At 32.8% G+C, this 16,547-nt stretch overlaps 4 protein-coding genes across 7 annotated transcripts; 1 reads left to right on the top strand and 3 right to left on the bottom strand.

The window, feature by feature from the left end:
* The first annotated feature begins 161 nt into the window (after window positions 1-161).
* On the top strand, window positions 162-4,160 carry LOC143429420 (peptidyl-tRNA hydrolase 2, mitochondrial). Of its 3 annotated transcripts, none has more exons than XM_076905085.1 (4): window positions 162-590; window positions 680-859; window positions 982-1,181; window positions 4,015-4,160. In XM_076905085.1, exons 1-3 carry the CDS (start codon window positions 432-434, stop codon window positions 1,162-1,164), a joined length of 522 nt encoding a protein of 173 aa, XP_076761200.1. In that variant the 5' UTR covers window positions 162-431; the 3' UTR covers window positions 1,165-1,181; window positions 4,015-4,160. The 3 variants fall into 3 exon arrangements, with proteins under 3 accessions (XP_076761200.1, XP_076761201.1, XP_076761199.1); XM_076905086.1 differs by lacking the exon at window positions 4,015-4,160 and adding an exon at window positions 3,343-3,470; XM_076905084.1 differs by lacking the exon at window positions 4,015-4,160 and having other exon boundaries at window positions 163-590; window positions 982-1,202.
* Window positions 1,334-10,019, bottom strand: LOC143429419 (uncharacterized). 2 transcript variants are annotated; one of them, XM_076905082.1, is made up of 16 exons: window positions 9,863-10,019; window positions 9,655-9,720; window positions 8,849-9,106; window positions 8,378-8,780; window positions 7,745-8,302; window positions 7,367-7,662; window positions 6,792-7,257; window positions 6,314-6,721; window positions 5,863-6,240; window positions 4,966-5,746; window positions 4,214-4,884; window positions 3,638-4,140; window positions 3,203-3,565; window positions 2,889-3,126; window positions 2,600-2,818; window positions 1,334-2,529 (listed from the first exon to the last, which is right to left on the bottom strand). In XM_076905082.1, the coding sequence occupies exons 2-16, from the start codon at window positions 9,676-9,678 to the stop codon at window positions 1,886-1,888; spliced, it is 6,210 nt and encodes a 2,069-aa protein (XP_076761197.1). In that variant the 5' UTR covers window positions 9,679-9,720; window positions 9,863-10,019; the 3' UTR covers window positions 1,334-1,885. The 2 variants fall into 2 exon arrangements, with proteins under 2 accessions (XP_076761197.1, XP_076761198.1); XM_076905083.1 differs by lacking the exons at window positions 9,655-9,720; window positions 9,863-10,019 and having other exon boundaries at window positions 1,335-2,529; window positions 8,849-8,936; window positions 9,016-9,106.
* A 902-nt stretch (window positions 10,020-10,921) lies between these two features.
* Sea (mitochondrial citrate transporter scheggia) lies at window positions 10,922-13,350 on the bottom strand. The gene is made up of 4 exons (XM_076904611.1): window positions 13,197-13,350; window positions 12,376-12,810; window positions 11,775-11,995; window positions 10,922-11,691 (listed from the first exon to the last, which is right to left on the bottom strand). The coding sequence occupies exons 1-4, from the start codon at window positions 13,348-13,350 to the stop codon at window positions 11,509-11,511; spliced, it is 993 nt and encodes a 330-aa protein (XP_076760726.1). The 3' UTR covers window positions 10,922-11,508.
* A 929-nt stretch (window positions 13,351-14,279) lies between these two features.
* On the bottom strand, window positions 14,280-16,497 carry Snr1 (SWI/SNF related, matrix associated, actin dependent regulator of chromatin, subfamily b, member 1). Its single transcript, XM_076903955.1, has 7 exons — window positions 16,360-16,497; window positions 16,184-16,277; window positions 15,451-15,914; window positions 15,227-15,354; window positions 14,835-15,147; window positions 14,568-14,744; window positions 14,280-14,483 (listed from the first exon to the last, which is right to left on the bottom strand). Exons 3-7 carry the CDS (start codon window positions 15,900-15,902, stop codon window positions 14,444-14,446), a joined length of 1,110 nt encoding a protein of 369 aa, XP_076760070.1. The 5' UTR covers window positions 15,903-15,914; window positions 16,184-16,277; window positions 16,360-16,497; the 3' UTR covers window positions 14,280-14,443.
* Window positions 16,498-16,547: the final 50 nt, after the last annotated feature.

The following is a 16,547-nucleotide window of genomic DNA, read 5'->3' as shown; positions in this document are numbered from 1 at the left end:
TCATTCCTCTTTGTTATTAACATTTATATTGAGTTTACTGTTTTGCTTTTTGGTAAGTACATTATTTTATGTACCGCTAAAGGATTATAAAAATTTACTTTATTATTTTGAATAAAAATTATCCCCTCTATTTTAACTCGTATACGAACGATTTCTACATATTAAGTATGTATACTATGTGCATTGTATACACATATCCTAAACAATATTAAATATCTAACCTCCTAGGTGATATCACGTGGAACAACTTTGATATTGTTTGAGTCAAAAAGTGGATTAGTGTAAGAAATAGAAGATATTTCACAACATTTGTAACATAAGTGTTTACACTTTATTTTTTAAAGTGAAATAGTTTTTAAAAGGGAACATTTGCACTATAATATAGAATTAGAAATAAAAATTTACAAAACTTGAACGAGTCTTCTAACAAGATGACTATTTCTCAAATCCTTTTGGAGGCTACTACTGATGCAAAAGTAGGATTTAGTATTGCTGTATTAATAGGTTACTGTTTGTATAAAATAATGACAATAGCGGATAGAAGAAAAATACAATCTTCTAACGATTCAAATGAGATCTCAAATAATATAGTAAGCAATATTGATATTCATAGATGTATATCTTTTTAACTGATTTAGAAAAACTATCAAGTTGAAGCAATAATGGTTTATCTTTTCAGAATATGTATTCAGATAATTATAAGCTTATTTTAGTAATTAGAACTGATCTAAAAATGGGAAAAGGAAAAGTTGCAGCACAATGTGCTCATGCTGCTGTTGCAGCTTATAAGGCAGCTAGAAAACATCCTAAAGTTCTAGAAGCTTGGGAAGAATGTGGGCAGGCCAAAATTACTGTGAAGGTATAAGTATTCGTAATTCGTGATTTTAACATCGTTAAAAATTTGTCTTAAATGATATAGTATTATTGCAAATATGTATATGCACCTATATGATTTGAATAACGTAAATAAAAAACCTTCAGGTGGACAGTGAAAATGCTTTGGAAGAAGTAGCAAAACAAGCAAAAAGCATAGGGCTACTTGCAAATACAATACGAGATGCTGGACATACACAAGTAAAACCAGGAAGCAAAACAGTTTGTGCAATTGGTCCAGGTCCAGCTGAGTTAATAGATCAAGTAACTGGACATTTAAAATTGTTTTGATAATTCACTAAATAAAGGTATCTTTATTTCTTTTTTTATATTTACTTTCTATTTTTCTAAACCTAGTTTCTTGAAGGTATAGAAATAGAAATAAAGCAGTATTATTATTAAAAATAAAACACATACGAATACTGAAAAATGATTAAGTATAATAGTCTCATATTTTGTTGATGATGTGATTATAATTATATGCACATAGTTTTTATAGAGATGTATTACACAAAAAATGTGTTAATATATTTATCGAAAGTAAGGAAGTACAAAGTTCTAAAACAGTTTATACAAACTTAAATATGTTGTCAATTTAAAACAACTTCGGTCACTGATCACATCTTCTATATAATAATAAATTCTATTTAATAAATTGCAATATAACATTATACATGCACAATGTTCAATTTTATGCTAATATAATACATTTTTGTATTAACAAATATGGATATAGCATTGGGTGTCATTGTAAACTGTATCATTTTAATATTAAATTTTATTAATTATCAGTATAGTAAGAGCAAAAATGCGAAAATATATTATTTATGGATTGAAAATTCATAAGTAGAGTCACATTGCAACAAAATAAGCAATTACTGTAAATTATTCCCAGCTCTGATCACAAAACATTGAAAATTTGTTTCCAATAAAATATCTTCCATTCTTTGGTACCTCGTGCTATTATTTTCATTTAAAATATCATTTAATGCTTATAAATAATATAAATAATCTACACTGGAGGAGGAGGCGCTTTTCGATGTATTTTGTTAGAGCTGGTAGCACTACACTGTGATTCAGCAATAGATCTGCCATCAGCTTCATCCCTTCGGCACAATTCCGATTCGTTTTGCATCCAATTTTGCGTTTGATTATGATTTGCTCGCGTCGATTGATTTTCTTCATTTCCAGAAACAGAACCTACTTCTTCTAATAATTTTGATAATGATGGCGCTAATCCTAACCCTAAATTACGCTCGTGATATACATCTGAAATTGTAGGCGTTAATTCACGTGTTAAACTTGTGAGAGATGTAGCTACATTTCTCAAATTTTGATTATGTGTTTCTGTAGGATTCTGTGCAGAATCAGTCTGAGAACAAATATCTTCAGTTGTTGTAGGATGGCGAGGTTTCCTTGGAGAATTAGATCCAATTTCTGTTCTAACGCTTAATCTTTCTAGTACTGTTGCTGGTAGAGGTGGTAGTGGTTGTCGCCTTAAAACTGTTGCATGACCGTTGTCCCAATCTGTCACTGAACTACTTGAACTAGAACCTGGTCTTACACTTTGATCAGGGTAAAGATTTCTTATACGTGTTTGATGGTTCAAATTGAGTGCTACAGGAGGGCTAGGAGTAAAAGCAACATCTGATTCACCTGTAAAACATACACATGCTTAATTGTAATCGTATAAAGTAATAGCTATTCTAATTATAATCATTTATACCTCCACCATTTTGACATGGTTGTCGTGATGTAGGAATTGGAACATTTGTTGGTTCCATAGTTTTTCCATCCGGTTCACCTCGATGTCGAACATAATTCGCGAATGCTCCTCCTAGTCTAGGTCGTTCTATGACATTTTTTTCAATATGAGCAATAGAAGCTAAGCTTTCCATCGAACTACTAGAGTCTAAAGTTAAACTTTTAGGTGCTTCTTGTGTATCTGATAACACAATCATTAATTAAATTGTATAATCCTCTTGCAGTTCTATATATGACCAGTATAAACTTACCAAATAAAGCCAAAAGAGCTTGAAGAGCAAATTGAACAGCTCTTCGTGATGCTTGTTTTCCTGTTCTTAATGTAACTTCAGATTGACCAACTTCCATAAGATCAAAGCCTAAACTTGCAAATAATTCGTGAGATCCTGATGCTCTCCAAACTTGTACTGGTAATGTAACTTCTTGACCTTCTGTTGCACACGTGGCCCTTCTCATTGCAGCAATAACATCCTCTGCTGCTTCTGGCACCTGCAGTGTTAAAAAGAAGCTTTTGATTTAATACATCATTAAAACTTATATCATAGTAAGCAGATTCATTTATTACCTGCAACAATCTAGCAAGTGCATGTAAAGAAGATGGTCCTAATCCTAACAATGCTTGCAAGCTAGCACTGCATCTTGTTAATCTTTCTTCTGGATCACTTTGTGGAAAAAATACAGATGATGGTATTCCATTTCCTGCAGGTTCGAATCTGAAACCTACTGACATTAAGAGTTCTCGCCAACCAGTGGCTGCACCCACTTTGTTTTCGATACTGCGTTGAGTTGTATACATAGCATTCTTCTGCCCGCGATGTATACGTTGCAGTGATTTTTCTACCAAATGAAGTGTTACGCGTAGAGCATCACGACTTTGTTCAGGACCACCACGCAATAACTCGGCAAGTGCTTGTCCCATTAAGGCAACCTAAATATACGCTTTATGAATAATCATGTACATATAAACAGTGGAATTTAGTAAAATCTTCAAAATGTGTACTTTATTTGATAATCTTGCATCTCCTCCAATAAGTAACCATCCAGCCCAATTTGCAGGATGAGCGAAATGTCTTGTATGCTGAACTGTTTGCATAGCTTCTGCTAGTGCCCTTGATGCCCTAGCACCTTGTAACATTGCGCTATAAAATGCTCGTAATAATATACTACCAGCTGTAGGTGGAACTGCCCACATTCCTATAAGTACACACTGTGCTCCTGCATTTAGTAAAGCTTTGGCTAAATTTTGCACACCATCTGACGTAGCAGTTGTATTTTCTGTACTACTCCAACCATGGCCACTAGATATTACAACTAAACGAGCAGCTATTCTCAATTTTGAAATATCCGAATAACTTAACAAATATTCCGGTCTTACAGAAGAATCTTCACAAGGGTCAGCGGTTAGTGCTAAACTAGCAGAATTCCAGAAAACTGGTACTGTCAAATGTACACATTCTGCATCAGGTAAAGATCTTAAAACAGCTGATCTGGTTGCTTCTGCCCCTATTAGTAGAGGTAAAAAAAGTAGTTTCTTAACAACTTACTTTAATTTACAGAAATTTATGTTAATCCTTACCAGTTAGAGCACGAGCTTCTAATAATTCAGCAACAATCTCGGATTCTGTTTCGGTAGAAGCAATGCTCTCTGAGCACCCGTACTCTTCTCTAATTTCTTCAGGAAGCACAGGATTTCCTGCAACTAGAGCAGCTACTGTTGCACCTCCCTCTGGCATAGGAGTTTTTGATCGCTTCCTTAAAGCTGCAAGAGATGGTACAACTAATAAAGAAAATCTTTCGCATAAATAATCTTCTCCAGGATTTGATTGTAAAGCTGGAAGTGGAGCCAAATATAACGACTTCTCCACTACCATAATTAATTCCTTTCTTGCTGGTGGTAAAAGATCTTCGAATGGTGCTAAAAGTAGGTCATAAAGTACTTGAATTGGTAGTGGTGATTGCCATGTAGGCCCTTTGGTTCCTCGTCCCCATCGAGCACTACCGGCTCGTGAACTAACCGAACCCACGCTAAATAGGCTGCTCAAGCTATATGAACTGGCATTCAGATGGTGTCCTCTTGATGGTATTTTTGTTTCTTCAACAAGATCACTTGTTTCATCCAAAAGAGCTTCTCGTGCTTGCAACACCCGTTTTTCCAATCCTATGTCATCATCCAAACTAGTAGAATGAAATCGCAATAATCCCCGACCAGGAGCTAGGCACCAAGCATGTAATTCACATCCTACCTCACTGAAATGTCAATTTCATATTTACTAATCATTTCATGGAATTGTAACTTGTTCATATCTGGTACTGATAAATTTGAAGTACCTATAATATAAAATAACTCCGCGTTGTCTGTCAATAATTTCAGAATAATGCGCAGCATCATCCAAGCAATTGCTTTTACTCCGTCTAGATCTTTCCGCCCAATTTAAAGCTTCTTCAGCTCTATTTAAACTGATCAACACTTTTTGCAACATTCTGTACGTTTCTGATAACAGCTCGGATTTATTTGGTTGTCCACAACTGAGATTAGAAGAAATTCCGTCCAATGATTCTAATAAATTCGCTGCTTTTTCTAAATGTTCCACGGCAATAACTGCTTCTCCAGCTTCCCAATGAACGAGACCAAGTCGATGTCTTAATCTAGCTGCTTCCTCTCTTCGTCCTAATCCTTCGGATAATGATAATCCAGATTGTAAATAACTTAAAGCCCGCGATAAGTCACCACATAAATGATGTAGTCGTCCTAAATTGGAAAATGCAGCTGCTCTTGCCGGTTGATCTCCAGCTGCTGCTGCAAGACTTAGCGATTGTTCTTGCAATCTTATTGCTTCCTCAAATTGTCCCAAAGCTTCTTGGGTAACACCCAAATTGGCACAAGCTCTAGCTTGTAACCCAGCAGCATCTAAAGCTTCAGCAATCGAAAGTTCCAATTGGTGATGCCTTAATGCAGAATTTGGATCATCCATTAATAAATGGACAGCTCCTAATCCACTAGCAGCTTCTGCTTCTGCAGCTTTATCTCCAAGTCCTCTAGCAAGAGCAAGTTGATGCGATAAACAACTAACAGCCTGCTCGTGGTTACCTAATGCAGCATGTACACGGCCTATAAAATTAATATTATCGATTGTTAACTTATACGAAATATTAAGGTATTTAAAACTTATTGTGTCAATTCTTTATATGTGATTATAACAGAGTATCCTAAAATATAAATATTACCTAAATCTCCGTAGGCTGCGCCTCTCGATTCTGGACTATCAACTTCATGCGCAGCCACTAATCTTTTCTCAAAACAAACTAAGGCTTCTTGTAAATTTCCCGTTGCTTCTCGAGCTCGACCTAAACCACGGTATGCCCTTTCTTGTTCCCTTATACTTTTTAATTTTGTAGCAGCGGTTAACTGTTGCTCGTGACATTTAATAGCTTCCTCAGGATCTCCCAAGGCTTCATAACAATCGCCTAAATTTCCAAGTGCTCTAGCTTTATTTAGTAAAGCTGTACCTGTAGTTAGTGGTTCTAAAGTTGCTAGCTGTTGCTCGAAATAACCAATTGCATCTTCATAATGCGCCATATTAAGTCTAGCAATCCCCAAATTCCCTATTCAAGAAAAAAAATTATATGTACTATTACTATGTAAATTTAAATCTTTTATGTAAAAATGAAGGTTTACCTAGAGCTTGTGCTTCAACTCCTGAATCTACTAATTCTTTTGCTCTTTCAAGTTGTTCCTGATAACATTTTACCGCATGAGTATATTGACCCAATGCCATATGTACTGCACCCAAGTTGCCATGAGCTCTACACTCGCCACGTAAATCTCCAGCTTCTTGTCTTAAAGTTAATTCTTGAGTATGAAATCCTAATGCTTTGTCAAGATTTTTGATTGTCCGATGCGCGATACCCAAAGCACCATAAGCGGCAGCTTCTAAACTGCGATCACCTGCTTGTCGCGCTAAATTTAATTGCCGCTGATGCATTTTTATTGCCTCTTCAGCTTCACCAAGACGTAACAGGCAATCACCAATATTCCCCAAAGCACGAAATTTTCCAGCCAAATGTTTAGTCATGTGCGCAATAGCTATGTATAAAGGAAAAATAATAAGTAGTCGCATATCCTTTAGTATAAACGTTTAAAAGCAAAAACTTACCTAAATAATATTTTTGACATTCTAGTGCCGTGTCTAAATTCTCAAGAGCCAAATGTGCTAGTCCCAAATTACAATATGCTCTACCCATTCCGGATTTATCCTGTAAATCTTTAGCTAATGCCAAATCTTGGTCATAGTATCTAACTGCTTCACGATGGTTACCTAAACAGTAATGGGCATAACCTAAAAAGTGGCATGCTTTAGCTTCTCCTTCAACATCATGTAACTCTTGAGATAACATGAGGTAATTTTCATAATATGGAACTGCTTCTTCAAATCGACCACGAGATGACAAGCAATTGGCAAGATTGAGCAAAGCACATGCTTCACCAGCCGTATCTTTTAACTCGCGTGCTATAGCTAAATGAGCTCTGTAATGTCTTAATGCTGCTTCATGACCCTGCACAGCTTGATATGCTACTGCTAAATTTCCATGTGTACTAGCTTCTGAACTACGATCATTTACCTACATTAAACAGCAATTTTCATAATATTGATAAAGTATCATTACTGCAACATACGTATATATAAATTAAATTCTACATTTCTTTTATATTATTTTTCAAACAATTTACCTCTTTACTTATTGTTAACTCTTGCTTATGATATTTAATAGCTTGCTCATAATATCCTAATGCATTGTAAGCATTTCCAATATTTCCATATGCTCTACCCATACCAGCTTTATCTCCTAATGATCTAGCAATTCCTAAATGAGCTTGGTGTAATTTAAGTGCAGCTTCATGTTCACCAAGTAATTGGTACACTATTCCTAAATTACTGCATGCTCGACCTTCAGCGACTTTATCTTTTGTAGCTAAAGCAACATCAAGTTGCCTCTGGTGCCATAACTTGGCTTGTGTTAGATCGCCTAAGTAAGAATATTGTTTGAAAACGAATTTTAAATGTGATTGATTCTTTCAACAAATTTCTCATTCTACAAAGTTGTTCACCTGCACATCTCGCAGCATGGCCCAATCCAGCATAAGCTCTCATTTCTATTGCCCTGTCGCCGAGTTCTTGTGCTATTCTCAAAACATTTTCATGATAAGCCATTGCTTGACTAAAATTTCTTCGATAATGATGAGACGAACCCAAATTACTAAAAGCTCTTGCTTCTTCTACACGATCTCCTAACCGTCTCGCTATTCTCAAATGCTGTGTATGACAATCAACAGCACTTTCGAACTCTCCCATTGCTAAATAAACTGCTCCTACGTTCCCTATTTCTCGGGCTTCCTGAAGTCGATCTCCCATTTGTTTTACTAATTGTACACATTGCTTATGAGACGCAAGTGCATTTGGCAAATCACCAATAGCTGTATAAACGTGACCCAGGCTAGTTAAAGCAGACGCTGCAGCCTGAGTATCTTTGCACTTCATAGCTAAAACCAATTGATACCTGTGTGCTGTTAAAGCTTCCTTAAAACTGCCTTTGCTAAAATATGCTGAGCCCAGATTTCCATGAGCTCGACATTCACCCTGCGTGTCTCCTAAAGATCGTGCGACACCTACAAATATTTTTATTTAAAATATTAATTAATACACGTATATACGTTATTATTTTATTTACATATAATATTTACCTAAATCTTGTTGCATATAATTGATAGCTTTATCTAAAGAATTTAATGCCCAATACGCACTAGATAAAGCAGAAAACACAGAACCCCTTAATTTTAAACTGCAAGAGCCAATAGTAAGTGCAGCTTCTAGTACACCAGCTGCTGCTTTATATTGTCCGGCTCCAAGAAGTTCTTGGCCAACAACAGAAATAACAACAAAAGGAGATTCATCAAGTTTCATTGCACGTAATTGTTGAAATGTTGGTTCTAATGTAGCACGTAATGGTGATTTTAAAGATGCTTCCACAAGACCAGATAATAGTTGGCAGTTAGTGGGGTCATGTGCCAAACCTGTACTAAAGGCTACAAGAGCCTCTCCATGTCTTCCTAAGCATTGTAATGCTACTCCTTGGCGATAGTATGCCTAATAAAAAGATTATTTTATTAGTTATTTAAGAAAGAAAGAAAAAATAAAGGAAATTGTTAGTGCACCTTTGGCCATTGGGGACTAAGTTCGGTGGCTCTAACAGCATCTTGGAGAGCAAGTGCAAATAAACCCATTTTGAGTCGTGCAGCAGACCTGTTTGAATATAGCACATGGCTGAGTGGGTCCAAGGCAAGAGCTTCTGTGTACAAGCTTGCAGCAAGAGCATAATCACCGTTCTGGCATGCTGCATTGCTGCGACGTACAGTCTCTAAAAATAGAGATCTTGATCCTGCAGCCAAGGCCGACGTACCTTCGGGCTCCACCTTAAATATTATTAATATAATTATAAGTTCTATAATATTAGTATAAACTTAAAAGCCAAATCTTTAACTGGGAATTATTTATAAATTTATTAATACAAGATAATTACATCACTGGCCATTATTATCTATTAATTTACTGTTACTTATAAAAAATAACATTTATCATAAAAAAGCAGAGTTTGTCATCCCTATTATATTTACAAAACATTCAATTATTATATATAAAATATTATAGAAAAATGTTACATTATAATCTCATAAATCTTAATTGATAAATCCTAATATTACTATGATATATTTACATATGTGTACAGACTTTTATTTATTTTATTAAAAGTATATATAAGATATGCACACATACAGACACACATTTTTATATTCTAGTACATGTACAATACATTTTATAAAATATAATTTATCATCATAATTGCAATTATCTTAAGACAATTTTCATAATAAAAAAAAAATGTAAAAGTGTACAAAATTAAACGGTTTTAATTTAAAAATACAACACTTATCGATATATCGTGCAAAAATGGTATCGTTACCTCAGAGATATCCCTATGAGACATTGCTTAAGACGAGCAGGTAGCATCCTCCTGCATGAGCATTATCTGCAGCAAGGGAACTTCATTAGATAAGACCACACATTTTAGAGTATAAGACCTTTCTAGGTGTTCCCGCACCACCTTTCTTCTTCTTCTTATTCACATTTAATTCCCGCAAAGTACTACTTCAAATTTAGACGGCACTCACCGAATACACGTTGACATTAACTACTTCGTCCTAGTAATCGGAGTATTCGCTAGGATAAGTGAATTGATTCGATTAGTAAAAAAGGAGGGAGGAAGGCGTCTTAGGAGGGCACCCACTGCATTCCTCAGGCACAGCCATCTTGGAATGTGACCCCTGGGCCCCCCCTAGGGCCCAGAGTGGGGCCGGCACTGTCTGTTTCAATACTTCTGTACTTATATTGGGCCTTACACGTACAGTTCATAAGTTTATGCTTCTGTGCATATCTACATACACAGAAACAAAGAATTCACGTGTTAAAACAAGCGTACAAGACAATTATTTTATACATCTGTGATTTTTCAATCATCTGCATTTTATATGTACAACAAAATATTAGACAACATATACATTGTATATTCTATAAATTCTAGTAAATCTATAATACTCCTGCTAATGAGAAAATATTTCATTTGCATATTAGCTTTAAAAATTAATGCCAATATATTGTTTGAGTTCTGCAAATATCTTTTTCACTAATGAATTATGTATATAAAAAGAGTGGACTGTTTTTTTGTACAGGTATACAAACTAAAGTCTTTCTGTTATATAAATATTAATAGGCTTTTATATAAAATGTGTTTTAAAGTATAATTATACATAAAGATATGTTTGATTGCATATAAATAGTACGAATATTTCAAAATAGTACAAATATATATTTGATTGCATATAAGTAGTACAAATATTTTGATTATTTATTAAGAAAGATCTTATATTTATTACGAAAGTAATAAAATAAATATTCTGCAACTATTACAAGATTACAGTCTTTTTTGAAGGAACTTATATGTGAATCTCACAGCCACTACGTAATTAAATGTTTACATTCAATTACTTTTAGAGGTGAATATATACATTACAGTATCTGAGCGAAGATTATGATATTGATTAGAATATGAATTTATATGATAATTCTAATTATTGAATTTTAAAATCCATTCTTTGTGTCTATTCTAAATTCTATTTGGATGTTGTTACACTGAAAAAAAATTAATAAAAAAATCAATTTATCTTCCTTCGCTCAGGTAATAAACATTTTTTATTATCTTGTACTAAAACTATACAATATTTCTTAAAATAGGTAGCATATATATATACATAATTTATGCATATCATATACAAATCACTTTCACAATATAAACATTCATTCGATCGATCGAATTTATAGGAATGTAGAACATATAACAGCACATTAAATAACATGTGTAAATTGATGCACGAACAGCAAAAAATAACATTTCAAGAAAAAATTAAAATAATTGTGAATTACATTCACATTGTTATTTTTCCTTTCACACAGAAATTATATATTAAATAAGAATTTATATAAAAAAATATATATAATGGAATTTGTGCTCCATGCAACTGCAGCTTTCAATATTAGTTAATTGGTACCAATATTGTAATTTTTTTGATATATTATTGTTTCTTATAATTTCCATTTAATAAATTGCCTACCACGTGCTCTTTATTTTCGTGTCTATATATAAAAATGTCATATTATAGATACATGTTATAATTGCAAAGTGTACAAATATAATTACGGAATTATGAAAGCTACATTTGCACCAACAGTTTGAAATATGTAATTGTACAATTAATTACTTTTAATGCCAAATTCGGTTAAAAAGGTCCATAAAGGAATCATAAATCATGAATGTTATGCCAACATCTAAACATACTCTACTTAATCTTGGAACAGTTCCTTTATAAAATGCCATTGGACCTTCATTCTTCCATATTTGTATCAAACAATCTAAACTATTTTTGTACTTTGCAGCTTCCAAGCCCTAAAAGTGCGATTTTAATTCAATAATTAGTATTCATAAATAATTATATACTTTAACAATGTTTATAAAGGTAAGATTTGTACCTGCATCCTAGTTTTTACAACATCAATTGGAGTATTTCCAAATACAGATACTGCTCCAGCAACTGCACCAAACATACCAACAACTAGTTTCGGTATAGCTACAGTTTGATCTCCACCTCTATACCTGTCCTTCAATGTTTCCATAACACAAAATCTAATTGCTTGGTTCGATCCTTGTTTTAAAATTGTAGGTGTTAATCCTTGATATACACCTTTGAATCCTAGTGAATTAAAAATGTTTAATGTATTATAAATGTTGAACATGTATATATTATAATTTTAATATTAATTCTTGTTAGTAAATTTTATATAATTTTATACATATATGTAAGGAATTCACATAATTAAACTGTCACTTGTGTTAATTGACAAGGCACATGCAAATAACACGATCCTTTTATACAAAGTTCATTATGGTAACTGATACATGCAGTTCAAGGCAAATGTAAAATTTTATTTCTTATAGGCTACTAAATAAGCATCATCTAGCATTTCAATATAGTATATATATACTTAGACTCACAAAAGAAATATTCTAATTGATAATAGTTTATTAAAATGAACTGTTTTGAATTTTAAATAATAATGATATTCTATTTACCATATTCTTTGGTAATCATTGTTACACCATGAAGAAATCCTTTATATTTTGGATTGGGAGACCGTTGGTCATTAATGAATTTTACTTTAATAGTTTCCATAGGAGTAACTACAAAAATAGCTTCAGATGCACCAGCACATAGTCCTGCTAGAAAACTGGTTCTTGTATTAAGTTTGCCATCTGCATCTACTAAAAATCCTTTTATTGTCTCAAAGGAACCAAAGCGTACAGCTGATTTTGGTATTGAACCATAAATTAACACTGAAAGGCCTCTGTATAGGCCAAGAATTCCACGAGTTTTTACAGTTTTTGTTACACAATCCCATATTCCTGTATATTCTTTACCAGCTCCAGCTTTTCCATCAAGTTGTAACTGAGTTTTCACATATTCAGTTGGATATGTGATACATATTTCTATGCCGCCGGTAATGCCTCCTAAAAAAGAAAATAAGTAATTTTTTCTTTATTTTTCTTTCAAAAAAGTTTTATCAAAAGTAATCGGTACAACGCATGTTTGAATAAAAAAAGTCTATAAGCTATTTCATTCATGAAAACAAAAAGTACTACGAAATAAAAAAAATATTTTTAACGCGGGTCTCCAAGGTTAAAAATTTCCGAATCTTTGAATGTATCATGTGCTGAATGCGCTGACTCAGTTTATCTATCTTTTTCTTTCTTTTACTTACGCACTCCTTTTTCATTCGCGATTTCTGTGTTTACATTTTATCGGTCTATACTGGTTAGTAATAAGAATCGCTGAAAATACACTGGAAGTAAAATAATTTTTCTGAAAATTGTTAAGAATTAAAAAAAAATTATACCAGCCACGATTCCTTTGACACCGCTGGCTTTGCCACCGGCGGCCGCTGCTGCTCCGCTATCAGTAAGCCAAGGTCTACGAGGAAAAGGATTTAGGAATGTCGAAATTGTGCCAGGTTGTTGCGACGATTTAAGCATCAATGAGCTGATATCCATCGTTTATGCCTCCTCGTAGTCTTGTCTTCTTAAACGTCGAATCTGGACTGAGCCGATTAATATCTGTAGGTTTCGATGCGCGTGGCAATGTTCCCCTTCCTCAAAGAACTTCGTACTTTATAGGTGATAATCGTAACATAGATTTAAATACCAGACACGTAATGACAATTGAATAAATGATCATAAATTGAATGATCAAATTTAGCTATATCAGTAATGTTTCAAAATTTTATTGTATTTACATTTACAATTACAGTTAATTTAGTTCTAATTTGCAGATTTCAAGATCAAATATTTATCTTGCTTCTTAACTAATAAAAAGACACTTCGATTGTACACAATTTTAATGTATTCTGTTTTATATAATTCTAATAAAAGAATTATGCCTCCTCTCTTCAACCATAATTATACACTTAATTTATAGGAGTAATAATAAATATTTTTTTATAAAATTTCATATAGCTTTTTACTAAATGAATGTTTTTATGTTTGTCTATGGTAATATGTAGATATAAAATTATAAAGTATTAAAACAGTCATAATTTAGTTACCTATAAATACCCAGAAATGGAATAAATATACTATGTACTGGTATATGTAACTACTTTGTTCTATTTTTTTGAATATGTAATATAGTATTTTAAATATTAAAATATATTTTAGATCAGTTACTTCAGTAATTAGTAGAAGAACATTAAAATTTCTTATCATTTAGGAGGTCAAAGTTAATATCAAATAGCCTATCAGGAACCTTTTTTTATTTCTCATGTTATATAACAGCAGTGATGAAAAAACTATGTGCAAATAAGATCACGAAATGAAAGAGTGATTATAAGAAGATAAAAACACTTTTTGATGATAGATAGCTCTTTATATTAGTTAATTATGTTGTGAGTTTGGTAAATGTGATAAATCTTTATTAAAATGTATTTTATTTTTTATTTAATCTTTAACATAAAAACTTTATATTTTTATATTCAAAGTTTAAAAAACTTTAAAAATGATAAAAATGGATGTTTCCTGAGGAAATCTACAAATGATGCCGTGTTTTAGTATCACTATCCGTATAGTTTACCATTGTATTTTACATGCTTTACCACCCAGGTGTGGTGTTGGCTAGACGTCTCATACGTCTGAAACAAAAAGCATTAGAATATTGTTATATGTTTAATAATTCTATATAGACAGTAATTATTAAATTGTAAAATCATTTTTACCGCGTATTTCGATCCTGATCACGTATTTTCTTTTCCATTTCTGCGTCTGTTAATGTTTCCAGGAATGGAGCCCATTGATCAGCCTCTGAAGGTGGTCTGAAAGGTACTTCTACTGTGGGTAAAGGTGCTTCAGAAAATGCGTAAGTTCTTTGGTGCCATGATAATTGTCCACGTACACTGAAATAAATTTAATTAAATCATATCAATAAATTACGTTATACATAATATTTTGTTAACATATATACAACAGAGATTATATATAATTACCTATATGCAATAGCAGTAACAAATTCTCCACCAAGTCCTAATTCAGCACAAAGTTTCATTGCAAACTTTTCAGGATTGTTTTCTTTCTCAGACATATCCCATTCTACTTGATCCACTAAAGATGTATTTCCTACATGTATATTTAACTTAATTATAACACGTTGATCACATTGATCCTCCAAAATCGTTTCTTGTGGGAAAGCTTCAATCTGTTGCCTAATGGCTTGAGCAATAGCTGGTACAAAAGTTATTGGGTTTAGATCCAAATCGTCACATAACACCTCAGCAAACTGTTCTGGAGTTATAAGACTTTCTGAAAAGAAAAAAGTTGTTTTATTGTATGTACATGTACATACAATAAAAATTGTTTTACCATAAATAGAGAAAAATACCATTTTTATTCCATGTAAAAGTATCTCTTAGTTTCTGTCCTTCAATTTCCATATCTAAACGAATTGGAACTAACATTTCCTGTTGTGCTGCATTCTCTAAGTTTGCTGATGGATCTGTATCATCAAAACTAGAAAAATAAATATACATATAAACATGTAATATACAATTACATTATTTTGCAGAGAATAAAGAAAGAGAGAAGAATGTTTACTAAAATATTCACCATAATGGAAACGTTCTGACTTTTTTATTATGCACTCTGTTACGATTAATTGGTGTAGCTTGAGGTACAGCATCCAAGTGTGAACTATTTGGCAAGCTAGGTACCCAAGGCATTGATTTTTTTGTTTTTCCTTCTCTAGGAGCTGGAGGTTCAGTTGAATGTACCGAAACAGCTTTATATTTATCATCGTTTCCTTCAATAATATCTTCTACTTCGCTAGCTCTTAAAAGTGATACGCTAGACGCAAGCACATGTTGACTTAAGCCAAGTTCTACTAGTTTCTTGCGTTCATCATTTGTAATGGATCTCCTGAACATTCCAGGATAACGCTTATACAAAGAACCACGAAACAGGCGCAAATAGTTGCCCACTTCAGATCCAATACAGTAATATTCTCCATTTTCCTCTACTTGGAAACTTATTGGTTTATCACCATAAGTTCGCAAAGCCATGTTTAAATTTATCTATGGACATATTATGTTAATATACAAATATCAATAAGGACTAATATTTATGTATAATTCTAAAACAACTATTTTAATATATCAATCATAATCAGAAATAAATAAAAAGTAGATATCTTTGTACACATGCAATTGTTTTAAACATCTTTGAAGGTACATAATTAGTTTACAACTATAATCCATAATACAGTAATTTGTATAAGTTATAGCATAATAATGTTCTCATCCGCCTTATTATTGTTATTTAAACGTTTATTTCGTTTATTTACCTGTCTTGCCGGTTACTTATCACTTTTCATCTGTCACAATTTTATTAGCATTGTCTTACATTCCGCGTAAAGCGTTTTCTTCGCAACTGTTGATCTATAATATATCAGTTTATTTTTTACGAATAATAATTAATAAAAATTATTGAGGCAAAAATATTTAGATGAAAAGAGCTTACCTTAGCAGGGAAATAAAAGAATTGTTTAAATAATTTGCACAATCGTTACGTATTTTACATTCGTCGGGGATACGATAATACAAATCTTAAGGCTCTGTTCTAAAGGTACATACACCGCCATGTAAAATATTGTTTATAAACTTAAAGCAGCATTAACATTAACATCTGTGACCTGTTTCCAACGTTAC

Source organism: Xylocopa sonorina, chromosome 11 (genome assembly GCF_050948175.1).
Source record: "Xylocopa sonorina isolate GNS202 chromosome 11, iyXylSono1_principal, whole genome shotgun sequence".
Classification (NCBI taxonomy): domain Eukaryota; kingdom Metazoa; phylum Arthropoda; class Insecta; order Hymenoptera; family Apidae; genus Xylocopa; species Xylocopa sonorina.
Note: the sequence above shows the minus strand (reverse complement) of the source record. Positions and strands in the feature narration are given on the sequence as shown.

What these genes read in the sequence shown, in the direction of transcription:
- LOC143429420 (XM_076905085.1), top strand. Translation starts at nt 432, where the DNA reads ATGACTATTTCTCAAATCCTTTTGGAGGCTACTACTGATGCAAAAGTA. An exon ending in ATGAGATCTCAAATAATATA is followed by an intron (nt 591 to 679) that starts GTAAGCAATATT and finishes TTATCTTTTCAG; the next exon opens with AATATGTATTCAGATAATTA. An exon ending in AGGCCAAAATTACTGTGAAG is followed by an intron (nt 860 to 981) that starts GTATAAGTATTC and finishes AAAAACCTTCAG; the next exon opens with GTGGACAGTGAAAATGCTTT.
- LOC143429419 (XM_076905082.1), bottom strand. Translation starts at nt 9,678, where the DNA reads ATGTCTCATAGGGATATCTCTGAG. An exon ending in ATGTCAAAAATATTATTTAG is followed by an intron (nt 6,722 to 6,791) that starts GTAAGTTTTTGC and finishes CTTTATACATAG; the next exon opens with CTATTGCGCACATGACTAAA. An exon ending in AGTTGAAGCACAAGCTCTAG is followed by an intron (nt 6,241 to 6,313) that starts GTAAACCTTCAT and finishes TTTCTTGAATAG; the next exon opens with GGAATTTGGGGATTGCTAGA.
- Sea (XM_076904611.1), bottom strand. Translation starts at nt 13,350, where the DNA reads ATGGATATCAGCTCATTGATGCTTAAATCGTCGCAACAACCTGGCACA. An exon ending in AATGATTACCAAAGAATATG is followed by an intron (nt 11,996 to 12,375) that starts GTAAATAGAATA and finishes TTAATTCACTAG; the next exon opens with GATTCAAAGGTGTATATCAA. An exon ending in TTGTAAAAACTAGGATGCAG is followed by an intron (nt 11,692 to 11,774) that starts GTACAAATCTTA and finishes TCGCACTTTTAG; the next exon opens with GGCTTGGAAGCTGCAAAGTA.
- Snr1 (XM_076903955.1), bottom strand. Translation starts at nt 15,902, where the DNA reads ATGGCTTTGCGAACTTATGGTGATAAACCAATAAGTTTCCAAGTAGAG. An exon ending in GTCAGAACGTTTCCATTATG is followed by an intron (nt 15,355 to 15,450) that starts GTGAATATTTTA and finishes TTATTTTTCTAG; the next exon opens with TTTTGATGATACAGATCCAT. An exon ending in TTTTACATGGAATAAAAATG is followed by an intron (nt 15,148 to 15,226) that starts GTATTTTTCTCT and finishes TTTTCTTTTCAG; the next exon opens with AAAGTCTTATAACTCCAGAA.